Source organism: Sapajus apella, unplaced genomic scaffold (genome assembly GCF_009761245.1).
Source record: "Sapajus apella isolate SASKATOON/1434 unplaced genomic scaffold, GSC_monkey_1.0 scaffold54, whole genome shotgun sequence".
NCBI classification, from domain to species: domain Eukaryota; kingdom Metazoa; phylum Chordata; class Mammalia; order Primates; family Cebidae; genus Sapajus; species Sapajus apella.
In genome coordinates, this window is record NW_022436994.1 from 169,610 (window position 1) to 187,057 (window position 17,448).

Consider the following 17,448-nt stretch of genomic DNA (forward strand, 5'->3'; position numbering starts at 1 on the left):
TCCGCAGTGATCACGTTGATTATAAACTTACCTTCCCAGGTGCAGAACAAATTAAGATGAGATCAGTAGTTCCTCCACCTACTCAGACACATCTGCATAACCAACTTTTCCTTTACTCCCTTTTTCTCTTCGTGAGTTCAACTTATCTTGTGTAATGTAGATTTACTAGACAGCAGCTAACGTCTCACAGGAATGTTACCATTCACCTTACCACCTACCTGCCTCTCTCCCTACACTTTAAAGAAATGTGTAACTATAAAACTTCCTGAAAACCTTTTTGGAAAAACAGCCGTAGAGACTCCTGCTTTTCCCAGATATGCCCTAAGGCTGGGGCTGAATAAACCTTGATGATTGAGACTTTTGCCTCAGTCACTCATTTTGATTGTCACATAATACAAGTGATATATATATATATGTATATATATATGTGTGTGTGTATATATATATATATCAAACTTCAGTCAAATTAAATTTAAAGGACTTTAATTGAGCAATGAACAATTCGGGAATCAGGCAGCCTTCTGAGTCAGAATAGGCTCAGTGACTCCAGCACAGCCACATGGTAGAAGATTTATGAACAGAAAAACTAAAGTGATTTACAGAAAACAGAAGTGAGGTACAGAAACTGCTGGATTAGTTGCAGCTCAGAAATTTTCCTTATTTGAACACAGTTTGCACAGTTGGCTACATTTGATTGGTCAAAACTTATTGATTGGCACAAGTGTCGGCTACAGTCTGTTTCCACCTCCACTTGTTTTTGTTAAATACAGTGAGTTCTAAGTTTCTCTTCAAAGAATCAGTATATTAGTATGTTCAGTTTCCTTGTACTCTGTTCTCCATTTTAAAGTTTAACTTCCTCATCTCCTTGCCCCTAGTTTCGGTAAACAACCTTTCCGAGGCTCTAATCAGTAGTTCACATCCGTTTCCCTGATCACCTGCTCTGCCCTGAGTCACTCCTGTCTTCTGCTCTGACCTGAGTCACCTTTAGTCACCTGTTCCATAACTGTCTTTCCCACTGAAACTGCTCACCCCACCACTTTGGCTGGAACCCCTGCTCTCTTTAAAACAGCCAATCAGAATTAGCTTAGGCAACAGGGGAACAACACAGCAGTAGGGGCTACCTGCATCAGGGATAAGAACCCCTTCTCCTCCCTTGTTCAGGTGTGCTCTCAGCATTGCTCCATCCTTAAGATGCACCCTTCTATAGAAGTAAATTGCCTTGCTGAGAAAATGTATGTTCCAGTGCTATTTCTTTTGTGGCCTTTCCAGACCAAATCAATGTACACCCTACATGTATTGATTGATGTCTGCCTGTAACTTCTGTCCCCCTAAAATGTATAAAATCAAGGTGCAACCCGGCTACCTTGGGCACATGTTCTCAGGACCTCTTAAGACTGTGCCTCGGGCTTTGTCACTCGTATTTACCTCAGAATAAATCTCTTCAAATATTTTACAGAAGTTGACTCTTTTTTGGTTATGATGAGGACCACATTGACACAAGAATAATACAGGGTGATCACAGGCGAATAAAAAATTCCAGGGAGCAGTTTCATGTGACTAGAGGCTATGGGTTGTTAAGACCGCAAAAAACGAAGGTGTGGATCGAGCTGGACCCAACATTGCACGGGGTTTGACCCAGATTTCACCTAGGACCTCATTATACACTCATTAACATACTAAATCACACACCAACGTCATAACATTTCCAACAACACCCGTATTAGGTATAAAAATGGGTTGCATCACAGTTCCAAGGAATCTCCACCTTCCCCCAGGAATTTTCATGAATATTCCACCCCTTGATTAAAGAAACCATAAAGGTAGTAGTAGCCCCAAACTCCATTTGCACAACTCTCTTCCGTATGCCAGCAATTCCCTTTCTTGAGTGTATGCTTTTTGTTCTGCAATAAATCTCTACACTTTCACTATTTTCAATTCATCCTCAAATTCCTCCTTGCAATGGTGTTGAGAGCCTAGACACTGGCTGATGTCAGCATCCCAGTGGCATTTGGGGACTTCCCTAGCACACTGGTATCAGCATCACATCCATCTCCTCACTGCTCTTCTAGCATCTGCCCTTCCCTCCATGCTTCCTCCCAACCTAGCCCTAATCTGTTTCTTTCTTTTTTTTTTTTTTGGATGGAGTCTTGCTCTGCCACCAGGCTGGAGTGCAATGGCACCATCTTGGCTCACTGCAACCTCCGCCTCCTGGGCTCAAGTGATTCTCCTGCCTCAGCCTTCCGAGTATCTGGGAATACAAGTGTGCGCTACCATGCCTGGCTGATTTTTGTCTTTTTAGTAGAGACAGGGTTTCACCATGTTGGCCAGGATGGTTTTGATCTCCTGACTTGGTGATCCATCCACCTCAGCCTCCCAAAGTGCTGGGATTACAGGTGTGAACCATCATGCCCAGCCCCTAGTCTGTTTTCTACACAGCACTGGGGCTGATGCTTTTAAGGTTTAAGCCAGATTATGCTACTTTTCAGCTCAAAATCCTCAAGTGATATCCCATTTCTTTCAGAACTAAATCCAAGATCCTTACAATGAACTACAAATCTGGGTGTCCAGTTCTTCTTTGAATATAGGTCATACCCCTGCTAGGGGAGCACCGAACTCCAGCCCTGATGATCCTGTCAGGAAATTCCTCAGGCCCATTTTTCCTGCCTCAAAGCTTTGATTAGTAGTCTTGTTCTGCCCCCTCTCCTACCTTTGGGTCTCTGTTCCTGGCAATTTGCCACAGGGGTCTGGCCTGACCCTCCTCTTTTATGAGATGGAGTTTTGCTCTTGTTACCCAGGCTGGAGTGTAATGGTGTGATCTCAGCTCACCACAACCTCTGCCTCCCGGGTTCAAGTCATTCTCCTGCCTCAGCCTCCTGAGTAGCTGGGATTACAGGCATGCACCACCATACCCGGCTAACTTTGTATTTTTAGTAGAGACGGTGTATCTCCACTTTGGTCAGGCTGATCTCGAACCCCTAAGCTCAGGGGACCCACCTGCCTCTGCCTCCCAAAGTGCTGGGATTACAGGTGTGAGCCACCGTGCCCAGCTGACCCTCCTATTTTTAATAACACTTAACCCTACCTTCCAAATATTTCACTCAGTTTATTTTTCTGGCACTTTACATATTTATTTATTTATTCTATTCTCTGTTACCCCTCGCTAGATTGAAATCTACATGAGAGCAGCCACTCTGCCTTTTATGCTGCTGCTTTGTCTGTTTCGTTCACTGATGAGTCCTATTCTAAATATCCAAAATTTAGATTCTGGACAAACAAATATTTAGATTCTGGGCTAAACAAAATTTAGATTTGGACCCAAAACAGATGTAGATAAATATTTATTGAATAAATAAATGTTCATCATTCATGTAGACTCCATAGTTTCGTAGGGCAACTACAGGTCAAGCCCAGTCTCTTATTTGTTTTTGGGGGGTTTTCTTGGCAACACACATGCCCCAAGGCTCTGGGTCCTCACTCCTCAGGGGCAGCTGAGCAGACCAGGACACGTCCAGTCCTGCCCCAAACAACTAAATCAAGGACTTTCTTCTAACCCCAAGTCACACTCCCTTTAACAGTAGTAAATGCAGCTTTCTTTATCTTGTAACTTTCTCAGTGGTATCTGATGCCCTTGTAATTTGTGCTCAAAGAAACAGCCTGGCTGGTCAGCCCACACCCCATCCTCCAACCATGGCAAGCAACCAGCACATCATTCAGGACCGGAGAGCACACAGGAGAGGTGTCAGACTGAGGGGAAAGCAGAGTCACAGTTCTAATTTTACACTTTGAAGAAACTTTGCATGAATTACAGGAAGTGGAACTCAGCAAAACCATCTTCTAGGCAGAGAGAGGCAGGAGGGAGGTTATGGCAGACACTAGTCTGTTGCTCACAATGGGATAGAAGCACAATTTGCACATGAATACATTGTGAACACGTGTCAAAGTTCTATTTTAACCTATTAACGAGGGAAACAGTGGGATGGCAAAGGTGCTTCAAAGGAGAATGCACACAACTGACCTACGCACACAGTCAAAAGCAGGGGACAGGAGAAAGGAAATGCTGGCAATGAAGCAGATAAATCAGATAGGAAGCTGGTTATGACTCTCACCCCAGCAGGGGTCATTTGCCTTATACTCACGCGCGCGTGCACACACACACACACACACACACTCTCTCTCTCTCTCACACACACACACATTTTAATAGAGACAGGGTCTTGCTATATTGCCCAGGATGGTGTTAGCAAACTCCTGGGCCCAAGCATCTCACACCTCAGCTTACCAGACTGCTGGGATGATAGGCAGGAGCCACCCTTCCCGGCCCATTTGCATTTTTACTGGATGAGATCTCTTCTGCCACCGCTGGAGAAACAAGATTTGTCTCTCTCACACACCACAAGCTTTCAGCTTAGTTGACTAGAAGTTAACTTTTCCCCTAAAAAGAGTTGTAAAATATCCTCACTGTAAATAGTAAATCAAAACTACTAGAGTTCAATGACCTCTGACTGGCTTGTCGGACAAGTGCGTCGCATGACTGAAGGCCAAAGCATCATTTCTGCCTTACTTGCAAGTTCTGGCTCTGACTGCTATAGTCAGATGGTGCATGCTCTATATTAATCAAATGAGGCTTTGAAAGCTGGGAAAACGTTGGGGACTTGCCTCGGGTGACATCTGTTTGTGTGCCCCCCTCCTTCTGCCTCCTGTGCTGCGCAGCTCACGTCCTTTATGCCCCTCTGTGATGCATCTACCGCCTGGTCTCCACACTCAGCATTCCGCATCAGGTGGTTTAAGCGACTCTCCCTCCCTCTAGGCGACAGGAGCAGTCTTCCTGTCCTTTCAGCCTTCAGCTCAGGATCTGGCACATCTTACAAGTTCGATAGTGTTCGCCGAATAACCTCATGAATGAGGTGGTACCTGAGCTGTGCTGTGAAAAAGGGTGTCTGCGAGGACATGGAGGCGGGGTCAGCGGAGGCGAGGACAGCGCGAACTCTGCACAGTCGTCTGCGGCCGAAGGGTGCCCTGCAAGGCGGGGGAGGTTACGGCCAAGTTCAAGTAGGGTCAGCGTAGGAGGACACTGGCATAAAAAATAGCCACAACCAAGGGAGCGGCGAGGTGTGGGGACCTTCTATGTCGGTGGGCTTTCCCACCCCCAGCCGCCTTCCCATCACGCGTGGGTGTGGGGGCACCGCCCCCGCGGCGCGCAGTAACGGCGGGGAGACCCAGGAGCGCAGCGGCTTCGTGATGCCAGACTGAGCAGTGGGTTCGTCTGCGGCCACCTCCCAGGGAAACAGCTTCCTCCCGCGGAGACTCTGCTTCTTTTAGAAGCCTTCCTGGGGCTGCTCAAGGGCGACAGGGCGACCTCCCTCGGGGAGGGAGAGCCTGGCAGCCCCCTCCCATTCGCGAGCGGTGCAGCGCCTCCTCCCACCCCGGCCGCGCGCGCCCCGCAGCCGCGCCCCAGGCCGGGCCTCCGGTTCCCGGAGCCCGCGGGCGCGCGCCTGGCCGGGCGTGTCGGGAGCGAGCGGCGGCCAGGGGCGGAGCGCGGCGAGCGCTGCTGGGCGCGCCCGGGCTCACGCCCGCTCCCCGCCGGGCCCTCACCGCTCGCCGGCTCCCGGCCCCAGTCCGCCTGCCCGCCCCGCGCAGGGGCCGAGTCGCGAGCCGCGCCTGCGACCCGGCGTCAGGGCGCGCCGGAGAGGACGCGAGGAGCCATGAGGCGACAGCCGGCGACGGTGGCGGCGCTGCTGCTCGGGCTGCTCTTGGAGGTAGGGACCGGGGGCCGGGCGCAGTCGGAGGCGCGGCCCCCATGCTGGCGGCCGGGCGCGCATTTCCGAGGTGCCCAGAGGACCTTCCCAGAGAGCGCGGACGGTGGAGCGACGGGGAGCCGCAGCCCCGCAGCCCTGCGCGCGTCCCGGAGCTGGGAGCTGCGGGACCCCGGTGGCGGGGAGGCTCCCGGCCCCAGTCCGCGCCTCTCGTGGTTCCTTAGGTTCTCGCACCCCGCCCCCACCCTGCGGGCGAGCGCGTTTCCCGCGCGGGTCGCTTCCGCGAGCTCGGGGTGACCTTTGTGCACCGTCCGCCCCCTCTCCCCGCCGCGGAGGACCGAGGATCGGAGGAGCCCCGCGTGGGGTGGGGGTGGGGGTCCTTGGGCGCGGCGCAGGCGCGCAGAGTTCGGGGCGCCGGGCGGTTCGGGGTTGGGGAGGGACGGGGGCCGAGCTGGGGCGAGGGGGAGCGGGCGGAGGGGACTGTGGGGAGTGTCGCGGGTGCGCTGGGGGGCTGCGGGGGTGAGCCGCGGGAGGAGGCGTTTCCGCGTGTGAAAAAGAAGCGCAGCCTTGAGGTGCGGGAGGAAATTCCGCGGAGAGCCTGGCGCGCTGGGGTGTGGAGCCGGAGCCGGAGCCGGCGGGGAACTTGTTGAGCGGCTTCTGGGTTCGAGCGCCCGTGGCGGCAGCCCTGGCGGGGACCGCGGCTGCTCCTGGCTGTGAAACTGCATCATCGCATGCGGCCACCCACTTCTCGCTAAAGCAGGTTCCTTAAAATGCGAACTAGAGGAATTCTGGGGTGTCGAGTCTGAATCAGGGCTTGTTCAGCTTTCTCCTCAGCTTCATTATTTTGAAGGAAATTTACATTAAATTAATGAAGTCAAAGTGAATAGGTAATGAGTCCCATGCCTCTCTCTGTTTTAGGAAGTTGTGAAACTCTCTTAACAGTTGAAGGTTGGTGCTGGAAATTACTAGTTTGTCTTCGCCCTTTATTAAAAAGTAATTATTACAAAATGTTGGAGGAAAAGTGTTAGTTTTCCTGAAAGGGAGGCTGGCGGAAAAGTTTCTCCTTGCACCAGGCCCGGCTATAGCCAAGACTTCCTGTTTCTGTTCAGAAATATCCCCCTAACTCGATGTTTAACGTTTTCGTGGAGTGCCTCTGCTTGCATTCTTTCCATTTGTTCAGAATTTTAAAATCTTGGGAATCACATTCTCTCAGTGACTCACCATAGAGAACAAAGAAGTGAATCAGAGACTACTAATCACATGAAAACAGATGTGTGTGTACCTTAATGTGTGTAGGGATACTTACAGCCTTTTTCTCATTGACATTTGCTGATATTATTTAGCATTCCTTTCATTCTAGTTTATGTCACCCATGTCTCCCAGGCCTTCTATTTGAGTGGTTCTGTGCCCTCTGGGTAGCCTAGATGGCCTCAGTAGCTCCCATTCTTTCCCAAATAGTTGTTTCGTTACGTAAGAATTTATCGTCTTAACAGGAGTTCAGATCATGTCTGCAAAGTTGAAACATGATGTAAAACTGAAACCGAAATGCACAAGGTGATACTTTCACAAACTCAAATATCAGATGATTGGCCGTTTTTGTTTCGGATGAGACTGTGTGGTGTCACCCACTTTGACATGGTGATTATCCTAAGTACCCACTTTTGTCTGTGCAGGAGAAGCGTCTCTCTGAGTAATTAAGATTTCTTTATCATTCATCACATGGAATTTCATGTAAGGGACTTGTAGCTGAGATGTTTCATCTCCCGTGGGGTGCTCTGATGGTACCTCGGATGCTTCTGAAGTCCTGAATCACATACCTGGATGTGCAATGGCAGGTGTGGAGCACCTACCGTGGCAAATGGCTCTCTTCACGTTGAGTTCATAAAAGCAACCCCGGGAGCAATTTAGTGGCTTCTGGCTTCTGACTGCCAGCTGCAACTTGGGACATTTGTCTTATCCTCTTTGTTCTGGCTGAGCTGGTTTCAGTGTCTAAATTTGCCATGTGGTTGATCATAAACCACCTGAAATTAAGGGGTGGCCTTGCGGCAGTGGTGGCTCTGCGCCCACCCCCGGCACCCTGTCCCTAGCTGGCACCATCCAGAATCTCACATGCATAGGGTGTCTGTGTTAGTGAGAGCTCCTTGAGTAGGAAGGGCAATCCAAAGCTTGTTCTGAGTAGGGCTTTCCTCCCTAGCCTCACTGTCCCTTTATAAAAATTTACTTACCTGTTAGACATAGAGCTGCATATTTATTTTTGCTTAGCAAACATTCTTAGAGTGCTCCAGGGTAACTGCCAGGCACTTTTCTATACATGTTGCAAATGTTTTCTCATTAATCCTCCTAGCAATTACTCTGATCTTTTCTTTTTTTTTTTTTTTTTTTTCCAAATGGGAGGTGTTAGAGAGTGTGTCCCAAGTCTCACTGCTGTTAAATGTGAGGGCATAAGATCCTAACTGGGGCGGTCTGGTTCCAGTGTATACCCAGCCGAGATGCGCTGCTTCCTCTGCCCTGTGGAGGAAGGAACATGTTAGGATTTTGCATGCTGTTCATTCCTAACAGGAACATGTTAGGAATTTGCATGCTGTACCTTTCGAGGTCAGTGGTGGGCTTGTAGAGTGTATGCCCCTTAGAAACTCGGTCACCCGGCCTGGTGAGGTGGCTCATGCCTGTAATCCCAGCACTTTGGGAGGCCAAGGCAGGCAGATCACAAGGTCAAGAGATCAAGACCATCCTGGCCAACATGGTAAAACCTCGTCTCTGCTAAAAATACAAAAATTAGCTTAGCAGGGCGTGGTGGTGACACACCTGTAGCTCCAGCTACTGGCGGGCAGTGGAGGGGAGGGGGTGAGGGAGGAGAATTGCTGGAACCCAAGAGGCGAAGGTCGCAGTGAGCAAAGATCATACCATTGCACTCCAGCCTGGTGACAGAGTAAGCCAATGTCTCAAAAAAAAAAAAAAGAAACTCTGTCATCCTTCTTTAGAAAGACCATGTGATTTGGCCTACAAACGGTGACACTTTGAAGAGTGTAATCGGATGCTGTTAAGAACTGTGCCTGGACTGTGGGCATCACCAGGACTCTCCCAAGAAACCCTGGTTGTGTTCCCCTCCTGAAGCCCAGGCAGCTGACAGCACCATGCCTCCCCTAGGGAGGCTTCTTGGAAGCTCATTACTGGAGTGACCTTTCTTTTCTATTAACTCGGTTGTGCAGCCAGTGAGGGCCCTGATTTTATCTCCCTCTCCCCTGTCACTCTGTGCCAGCTGGTATGATCTAGGGACCTAGTTCACAAATGTAGCAGATTCTCAAGGGTGGCTAAGAGGACCCTCAAAGGCCTTTTTGGTTCATAAAATGCTGAGGTTCTATGCTTCTGTTCTGCCAGCTGGCTGAAGTGAGGTCCTGCAAACAATCCTTACAGGAAGAGTGAAAGAAAGTACCAAGCTGTCTCCTAGTAGCCCTGCTGAAGTAATTCCCAGTGGCCTTCATGCAATAACTCCTTGGAAACTCAAAGAAAAAAAAGGTTTTAAAACTGACTACACTTTAGTTACACCCCAGGAGTAATGAGGCCCTGAGCATGTGCACCTCCCCAGAGCTTTGTGTTCTGTGCATTGTTTTCTAGATACTGTCACTGCAGTCTCTTTCTAGAGTTTTGGCTGTTGACACTTTTGAAGTCTACCTAGTGTTTGTTTGAAGGGCTCTGTTCTTACAGAAGTGAGCCCAGCAGTGTGTAGTATACTATTTAGTGCAAAATTCACCAGTGCCAGTGCTCTAGGTTCTGCTTCCGAAGAGGTAGAATCATTTTAGTGAAGGGACTGATCTCATTATCTTTCTGATCTTTGCCAGGAACCAAGAGCTGGAAACTCTTAAGCCAGGTTGCCTTGTGCTTCAATGCTATTAGGCAAAAGAAGCCGTCGTGTCTGAGAGAGACAGGGTTGGAAAGTGGACATTGTCTTTGAACTAGGGAAAAATCAGAAGGATACTGAGTATTTTTTTTGAAGTCCTGTATATTTTCACGCCTGGAAGTCTGGAAATTAGAACCGAGTTATGTTTAAGAGTGTTTTTTGTCTCTTGCCAAATGTTTTTTGTGCCCTGGAATTCCAACAAATGTGGCAGTCCCTGGCTGCCAATTTCCTGAAATAAACCTTTTCAGCCCACCCACTCTTTAGAGTTTTTAGAAACTGAGCAATATGCAATTTGAATGAAAAAGAATCCTGCAGGGAATCTGCTGTCTCTGGAATTTCCATAGGAGGCTAGGTGGTCACCAGTGAGAAGTGGCAGTAGCAGGTGAACTGGGTGGCAGGAGTTCTGCTCTGAAGCGGGGAAAGCCTGGCCCCAGGTGTCTGAGGAGGGCCGAGGGCACTGGGCCCACACCTGGGGCTTTCCATGGTCTTTGTTTTCCTTTATTTTGGGCACAGTTATAAAGGCTAACTGGGGGGGTAAATGACTTAAAAATACATGTCAAGGATAGGATTAGGCTAATGCTCGCTTGATTAGCTCCCCAGAGCAAGGGCGTTTCCTAGAACTCTCTGTCATGTCCTCTTGAGGAAGCTTCTCAGATGTCACCTTGTCAGTGAGGTCTGTCTTGACCACCCTATTTAAAATTTATTCCCAGTTCTCTTTCTGGCCTACCTTACTCTGAACAATATCCTCCTTTTCCCATAACTATCTTTAAAATACGACAGAATTTACTTTCCACAATGTAAGCCATTTAGGGGCAAAGTTTTGCTCTGATTTATCGATTGACATATCCTCACTCCTGGAACCATGCCTGGTGCAGAGCAGGGACTCAGTAGACACCTGAATGAGTAAAGTGGTCAGTGGGTAAGGGCCTTGTGGGCAGGAACTGAGCAGGTCGGCAGTGGGAGAAAGGGAGGCAGTGGATTAGGGCAGGAGGGCAGCGGAGCATCTCTAGTGATGAAAATCCTTTGTCTCTCAAGACAAAGTATCAACTTTTGGGGCAACTTCGGTTGTTAACAGTGTTTTTTTTTTTGTAATATTGAGGGGAAATGACAGTATTTTCTGCCTGGTCCGCAGTCTGCACTCGTGGGCTCTTCAGAAGTATCACAATGACAGGCCCTCGGCCTTCGAACACAGCTGTGTGGTCCCCTTCGTGTGCGTGTTCTTCTCCAGGCCTCACCTTCTGTTGTTTCTCCCTAGAGGTGGTTTTGAATCATCTCGCCATCCTCACAGCTACAGTCTGAAAATTCTAGACTGGATGGTGACCAGGATGTCCTCAATGTCTGAAAATGATTGGTCCTAGAAAAAGGCCACTTAGCATTAATCCATTTGAATCAGGGATCAACATTTCCTAGTCAAAGTGGAAAAATAGTTTGGTTGGGACTTTATTTTGAAAAAATTAAAAAAGATCAAATTGTAAGAAGTTAATTTCATCCGGAGTACTGAAACTTTTTGAGCACTAATGTGATGCTGCAGGTGGAAAATTTCACACCTGACCTTATGTGGTACATCATTCATGCACACAAGTATTAAAAATATTGCATAAAATCACCTTCAGGCTATATATGTAAGGTATACATGAACGTAAATGAATTTCATGTTTAGACTTGGGTTCCATCCCCAAGATACTTCACTGTGTATATGCAAATATTCCAAAATTCAAAAAAAGTTCAAAATCCAAAAGAGTTCTGGTCTCAAGCGTCTCAGGTAAGGGTTACTCAACCTGTGTGATTTTGTTTATCACAGATTTTAAATGGTTAAAATGGATTTGATTTTTCATGTATTGTAAACATTATTAAAAATTAAACCATAACGTCACTCTTTTAATGTATCCAGTAGAATCTAAATACCATTAGCAGTTTGACACTGATTATCATTCTTTTAAAAATTTGCAAATAATCTCTAATGGTTGCAAATATAGCATTCCCTTTTTGAATGTCTACTTTCTCTGCAGAATTTTCTTCTAATGAAATATGTATTTATCCTTGAAAGTCTAGTTTTGATCTGTCATTTTTTTGTAACAAAGTGTGTATCGGAATTAATTTTTAAAATGTTTATTCAGCTATACCTCTCCTCTGTTGCAATAGATTGACCCCTATTGCAATAGTGTTGAATAAAGTGTTACCATTTTGACAAGTGTCAGAACCGTTTCTCCTTAACAGTGTCACTACCAGTATTTTCCATGGCCTTAGATCAGTACCTTGGAGAGTTTTTAGTTCTGGATCAGCACGTTCCAGTAAGACTAGAAATGGGAGGGAGGTTTACCTTTCTTTGTAAAGGGGGAGGGTGATTGTGAAGGGGGAATTAGCACAGTCACTTGACCGGCATCTGGACCAGGGCCTGCGTCTCAGGCAGTCAGCTTTAGGAAAGCGGACTTACGGAGTCTGCTTCATGGACCATGAATGTTTGGAATGCGAGTCCTTTAGCAGTATGGAGGGGCACCCTTGGAAAGCCTTCGGTGTCCGCAGAGATTCCCCTACCTTTCTCAGCTTTGGCTGTACATTAGAATGAAGTAGGGTGATTTGAACAATTACCAGCACTTGGGGCAGGCGTCTTTATTTTTTAACAGATGCACATTGCTTCTGATGCACAGATGAGGATCAGAAATCTTCATTCAGCCCTGCAGACCAAACCAACTGCTTTGGGTCCCGAAGGCGCCACAGTTTCTCATCCTGTTTTCCCATCCCTCTGACCTTGCCATTTCAACTGCCACCATACTTGAAAACCCTCAGGTGGTGTCATGGAAGGCCACTCTGATTGTTCACTCAGGTATGAGTTAGGTGCCCGACCTGGGCAAGCTACTCCCAGGTGCTCTGAGCTCAGATACTCTAATTGCCTGTTTTGTTTTTTTCTGTGAATTCTTTAGACCTTAAGCTGCTAGAGGGCCTGTATGTTCCAGAAGGGTTTGGCACAGTGAGGGGGATGGGATCAGGAGCTTGTGTGTAGGAGTTAACCTCAGGAAGGTCTGGCGGGAGCTCTCGAGCAGCAAAAGCATTCTAACTTGAGTGGGGGGTGCGCGGGAAGAAAAGGAGATAGGACAGCGGGGTCAGGAGGTCTGAGGAGATAGTGCTCCACCAGCAACTTTATTTCTCAAAGCCTTCGATTATATACATTTTTCAGGCTCTGGTTTACGTCAGTGTAAGAGAAAAAACAGAACACTAATTCACGTACTCTATACAATAAGGATGGCAGACATACAATCAGTGGTCGTAAAAGGTAATGGTCATTCCTGGTGCTCATAAAAAACGTTTACATCAAGACATTGTTCCTTGTGACCGCAGGGTTTCCTGGTTCAGATCACCTGGTTATCTTTTAACAGGATTCTCCTTTTTCTGATCCTGACTCAACTTTATCTCAGCTTCCCTCTTTCAGGCGTCTCTGTGTTTGGGCTTGACCACCCGTCCTGTGAAACTCGCTTTGCAAGTATTCACACGGTTGGGTTCCCCACAGGAAGGGGAGTGGGGGTGTGAAGAAGGAGATGAGGAAGTCATCAAGAGGGAAGGTGCAGATAGACTTGAAGTTCAGTGGGAAAAGGGCGGCGACCCCTGTGCGATGTTGGGGAAGTTTGTGTTGAAGTAAGCCACAGAGGTAAGGTGGGAAAGACCTTGGCCTCCAGGTCATGGTGCAGGTCACACAGCGGTTATGGTGAGGGCCCTGGGAGGCTGTGCATGTGCATCTCAGAGCATCTATGGTCGGGGTGCAGAGTAAGCACTTCCAACAGTCCTGGGTACAGCCGAGTGCCCTGTCTGGCCCTCTGTCAGCGCGGCAGCAGGGAGGTAGAAAGGTGGCTGCCAGACCTGGGGATTGATGCAGGATGGCAGTGTGCCAGCAGTGAGAGGAGTTGGGGGAATTATTGTTTTGATGGCTGAGTTAGGATCACTTCTTGTGTGTAGAGTTAGAAGGGGGTTGATGGATTGGAAAACGAACAAGGCATGTTGGTAGAAAAGAAGAGGTTGACACGGGAGTGAGGTGAGGGAGTAGGACATGTGGAACAGGTGCAGAGGGGAGAGTGAGGCTGCTGGCCTAGGAGAGAAGAACTTGCTGTGACCTCTGCATTCATTTCTTGTTGTAGCTGTAGCAAATGACTGCAAACTTGGTGGCTTAAACCAATCCAGATTTGTTATCTTCCCTCCCTGGAGGTCAGAAGCCCTAATGGCTCTCACTGGGCTTGATTCAAGAATGTCAGCAGGCCCATGTTTCTTCTGGAGGCTCTAGGGGAGGCTCGGTTTCCTGGCCTGTCCTAGCATCTAGGGACTGCCTGCATTTCTTGGCTGGTGGTCCCTTCCTCCCCTTCAAAGCCAGCAATGCTGCATCTTCTGATTTCTCTCATGCATCTGTCTCCCCCTGTCACTGTGAAGACTCTTCAGATTACATTGGGCCCACCTGAATTATCCGCATAATCTCCTCATTGTAAGAGCCTTACCTTAATCGCATCTGCAAAGCCCCATTTGCCACCTAAAGTGAACATTCCCAAGTTCTGTGGATTAGGATGATGACATCTTTGTGGGCAGGAGGAGGCATTACTCTGCTTTCCACGGGGTTCAAAAAATATATGGCTTGAAATGGATATTGTAGGGAAATTACTGTTGATAAAGGTTTATTTGTTTTCATTTTTTGTTTGAGACAGAGTCTCACTCTTTTGCCCAGGCTGGAGTGCAGTGGTGTGATCTTGGCTCACTGCAACCTCTGCCTCCTGGGTTCAAGCGACTCTACCACCTCAGCCTCCCAAGTAGCGGGGACTACAGGCGTGCGCCACTATGCCCAGCTAATTTCTGTATTTTTAGTAGAGATGGGGTTTCACCATGTTGGCCAGGCTGCTCTTGAACTCCTGTCCTCAGGTGATCCACCTGCCTTGGCCTCCCCAGAGTGCTGGGATTACAGGCATGAGCCACCACGCCTGGCCAGTGAAGGTTTTTGTTTTGTTTTGGTTTATTTTGTTTTTGATGGAGTCTTCCTCTGTCACCCAGGCTGTAATGCAGTAGCGCAATCTCGGCTTACTGCGACCTCCACCTCCCTGGTTCAAGCGATTCTCCTGCCTCAGCTTCCTGAGTAGCTGGGACTACAGGCGCCCTTGACCACACCCGGCTAATTTTTGTATTTTTAGTAGAGATAGGGTTTCACCGTATTGGCCAGGCTGGTCTTGAACTCCTGACCTTGTGATCCACCTACCTCGGCCCCCCCAAAGTGCTGGGATTGCATGCGTGAGCCACCATGCCTGGTCAGTAAAGGTTTTTCTACTTCATTGCCATGTTCTGAGGTTCTTCGGTGGGGCTGACATGGGCGGTGGAGTGAGTGAGAACTTTCCGGTTCCTCTGCACATGTCCTGGGTTGGGATGGACTCATTAACATAGGTTATAGATCTGTTTCATGCTTTGAGTTCTTGGTAGAATGACACAGGAAAAATATGAGGTGGTTTTATTAATAGCTAGTCACCAAAGTGGAAGCTGAGATTCACCTCTGACTTTCTGAATTGCAGGAGAAGATAAATTGCAGATAGGGAAAAGGCTTTCTCTCATAATGAGAGCCTTGAACAAAGTGAGATCACAGGTTACTCGACACAATTGATGCTTTTATCGTTTCCTGGCAGAAAAGGGCTGGACTTCAAAAATCACAACATCTAGGCCCTGGTCAGCTGAGCCAGGCATGAGAGTCCTTCCACCGTGGGGGCCTGTTGGTCGGTCCAGTGGCACCATCAGCTCTGGGGGCAGCAGCTGCTCTCGGAGGCTTGCTAATGGGCAGTGCTCATGTTCTTCCATAAGATGGGAAGGGTGGGTGTCCTGATTAGGAGTCTCTGGTCCCTTTCTGTGTGTCAGTGTGACCTAGTGATGTATTCAGAGAAGCTGCCGAGAGTGGGGGTGGATTTATTTAGTGATGATTGTCACCACTAGAATCAGTACCTTTTTTAGCTCCCACCCTGTTTATCAGAATTCACTTGTATGTATGGTTCTTCTTTTGGCAGATGGCTCAGAATCCCATTGAAGCCATCAGTCCAGAGGATGAGGGACCAGACTAAAAAAGAAACCCTTGCTGTCCACTGGACACTTACTGACTTATATATAGCTAAGTTGTTTGCAAAGCTTGGGCACAAATAAAATTAATGCAATTATGTCTTCAGAAGGAAATGCAGGGTGGTATTAAACTTTTCAGGGAGGCTCTCTTGTCTCCAACCTTGAGCACGGACCTTTCCTCTGTTTCTCCTTTGGTGTTTAGCAACTCTGCATTATTATTGCTGAAAAGGTCTCAGAACACTCAAATAGCTCTTTCTTTGTCAGTCAGTTTTGCTAATGATACCAGGGTTCGGTGTTCACCCTGTAGCCATGCTGTGTTTGAGGCTGGAGTCTGAAGCTTTTACCCTGTCTTTTCGGTCATTGTCTACATGGAGCCTGGGGTGGGATGGATGGGTGGGCGGATCTGGGAGGTGAAGAGACTTCATAGCACCTGACACAGCACAGTAGCCTATGGACAAGGATGCCTGGGCTCTCTGCAGGCTGAGCAGAGATGGTTGGAATTGACTTTAACAGGGTGTTTCTGGAGTGGCAGAATCCTCTCCCTGATTAAAGCATCATCTGTCCCCCCTGCAGGTGTGCACACCTGAACAAGTTAGCAGGTAGGAAACATATTATTTGTATGAGTTTTCATGTAGTTGTCTGGGGGAAGTATAAAGAACATGTTAAAAATATGAAGGTTTTTTTTTTTCTTAAAATTTAACATTCTTTGGTATGTAATATTTTTGACATACAACACGCTGCACGTAATTAATGTATACAACTTGATGAGTTTGCACCGGTGAAACCACCTCGACAATTTATGCCATAAACCTCTAAAAGCTTCCTCCTGCTCTCTAATTATTATGATTATTGTGTGTGATAAGATCTACACCTTAGATTTTTAAGTACACAGATTTTTAAGAGCAGTGTTAACTGCAGACCCTCTGTGGTGCAGCAGCTCTCTAGCACTTACTGATGTGCATAACTGGAACTTTGCACTTTTTCACAAATATCTCACTTTCTGTCCTTCCAACCCCACGCATTGCTATTCCACTGTCTATTGAAGGATTTTCTTGTCTGTCTCTATTTACAGTGCCCCACAGAGTCCTTATTAAACTGCACATTGATTAGAATGTCTTTAGCCCTCATTGATAGGGAGCCCAGTTCATGTCGTGCAGACTTGGAGGTGGCTCGTTATCTGGCATGCTTAGGCGTCCTCCTGTGGGAGTCCCCGGGCCTGGGTGGGTCAGAGGCTCTGCACACCCTCACATTCGCTACACCTTCCATCCTTCTGCTCTCCGAGTTAGGTCCTGCCCTGTGGTTGCATGTAAGTTGCAGCAGCTTCTCACAACATGCAAACAGTCAGCATCCAACATGTCCTTCTTATTTCTGTGTTTTGCTCTGTAGGGGCCGGGCCGTGTTTCTTGACCCCTTCCTTTTCGCATCCCCATGGTATTCTAGTATTTCCTAATGTGACACTCATTTTGGGTGGGATGGCGTTAGATGGGTCCTGAAGAGTCATTATTTTCAGATTGGAAGTCAAGCCACCGATGGAGATGTAAACAGACATAGGAGCCTTCTTGCTGTCATATGGGGTTTTTAAAAATCCTTACTTTCTTGAAACATCTTATGTTTGATTATTTTTTTAAACTTTCCAACTTTATTTTATTTCTCCAGATGATGGTGGCAGTGTGATAACCAGCACTCAGCGGGTGCTTGCTGTGTGGCAGTGTGATAACCAGCACTTGGCGGGTG

The 17,448-nt window shown here is 47.8% G+C and overlaps 1 protein-coding gene across 2 annotated transcripts in view; it reads left to right on the plus strand.

Moving 5' to 3' along the window:
• The first annotated feature begins 5,513 nt into the window (after positions 1–5,513).
• The window catches only part of VOPP1 (VOPP1 WW domain binding protein), a 94,075-nt gene continuing 82,140 nt past the window's right edge, over positions 5,514–17,448 (plus strand). For both annotated transcript variants that reach the window (XM_032244178.1, XM_032244176.1), the window contains exon 1: positions 5,514–5,756. In XM_032244178.1, the coding sequence (XP_032100069.1) occupies positions 5,703–5,756 (54 nt within the window). In that variant the 5' untranslated portion in view covers positions 5,514–5,702. The remainder of the gene's footprint in view (positions 5,757–17,448) is intronic.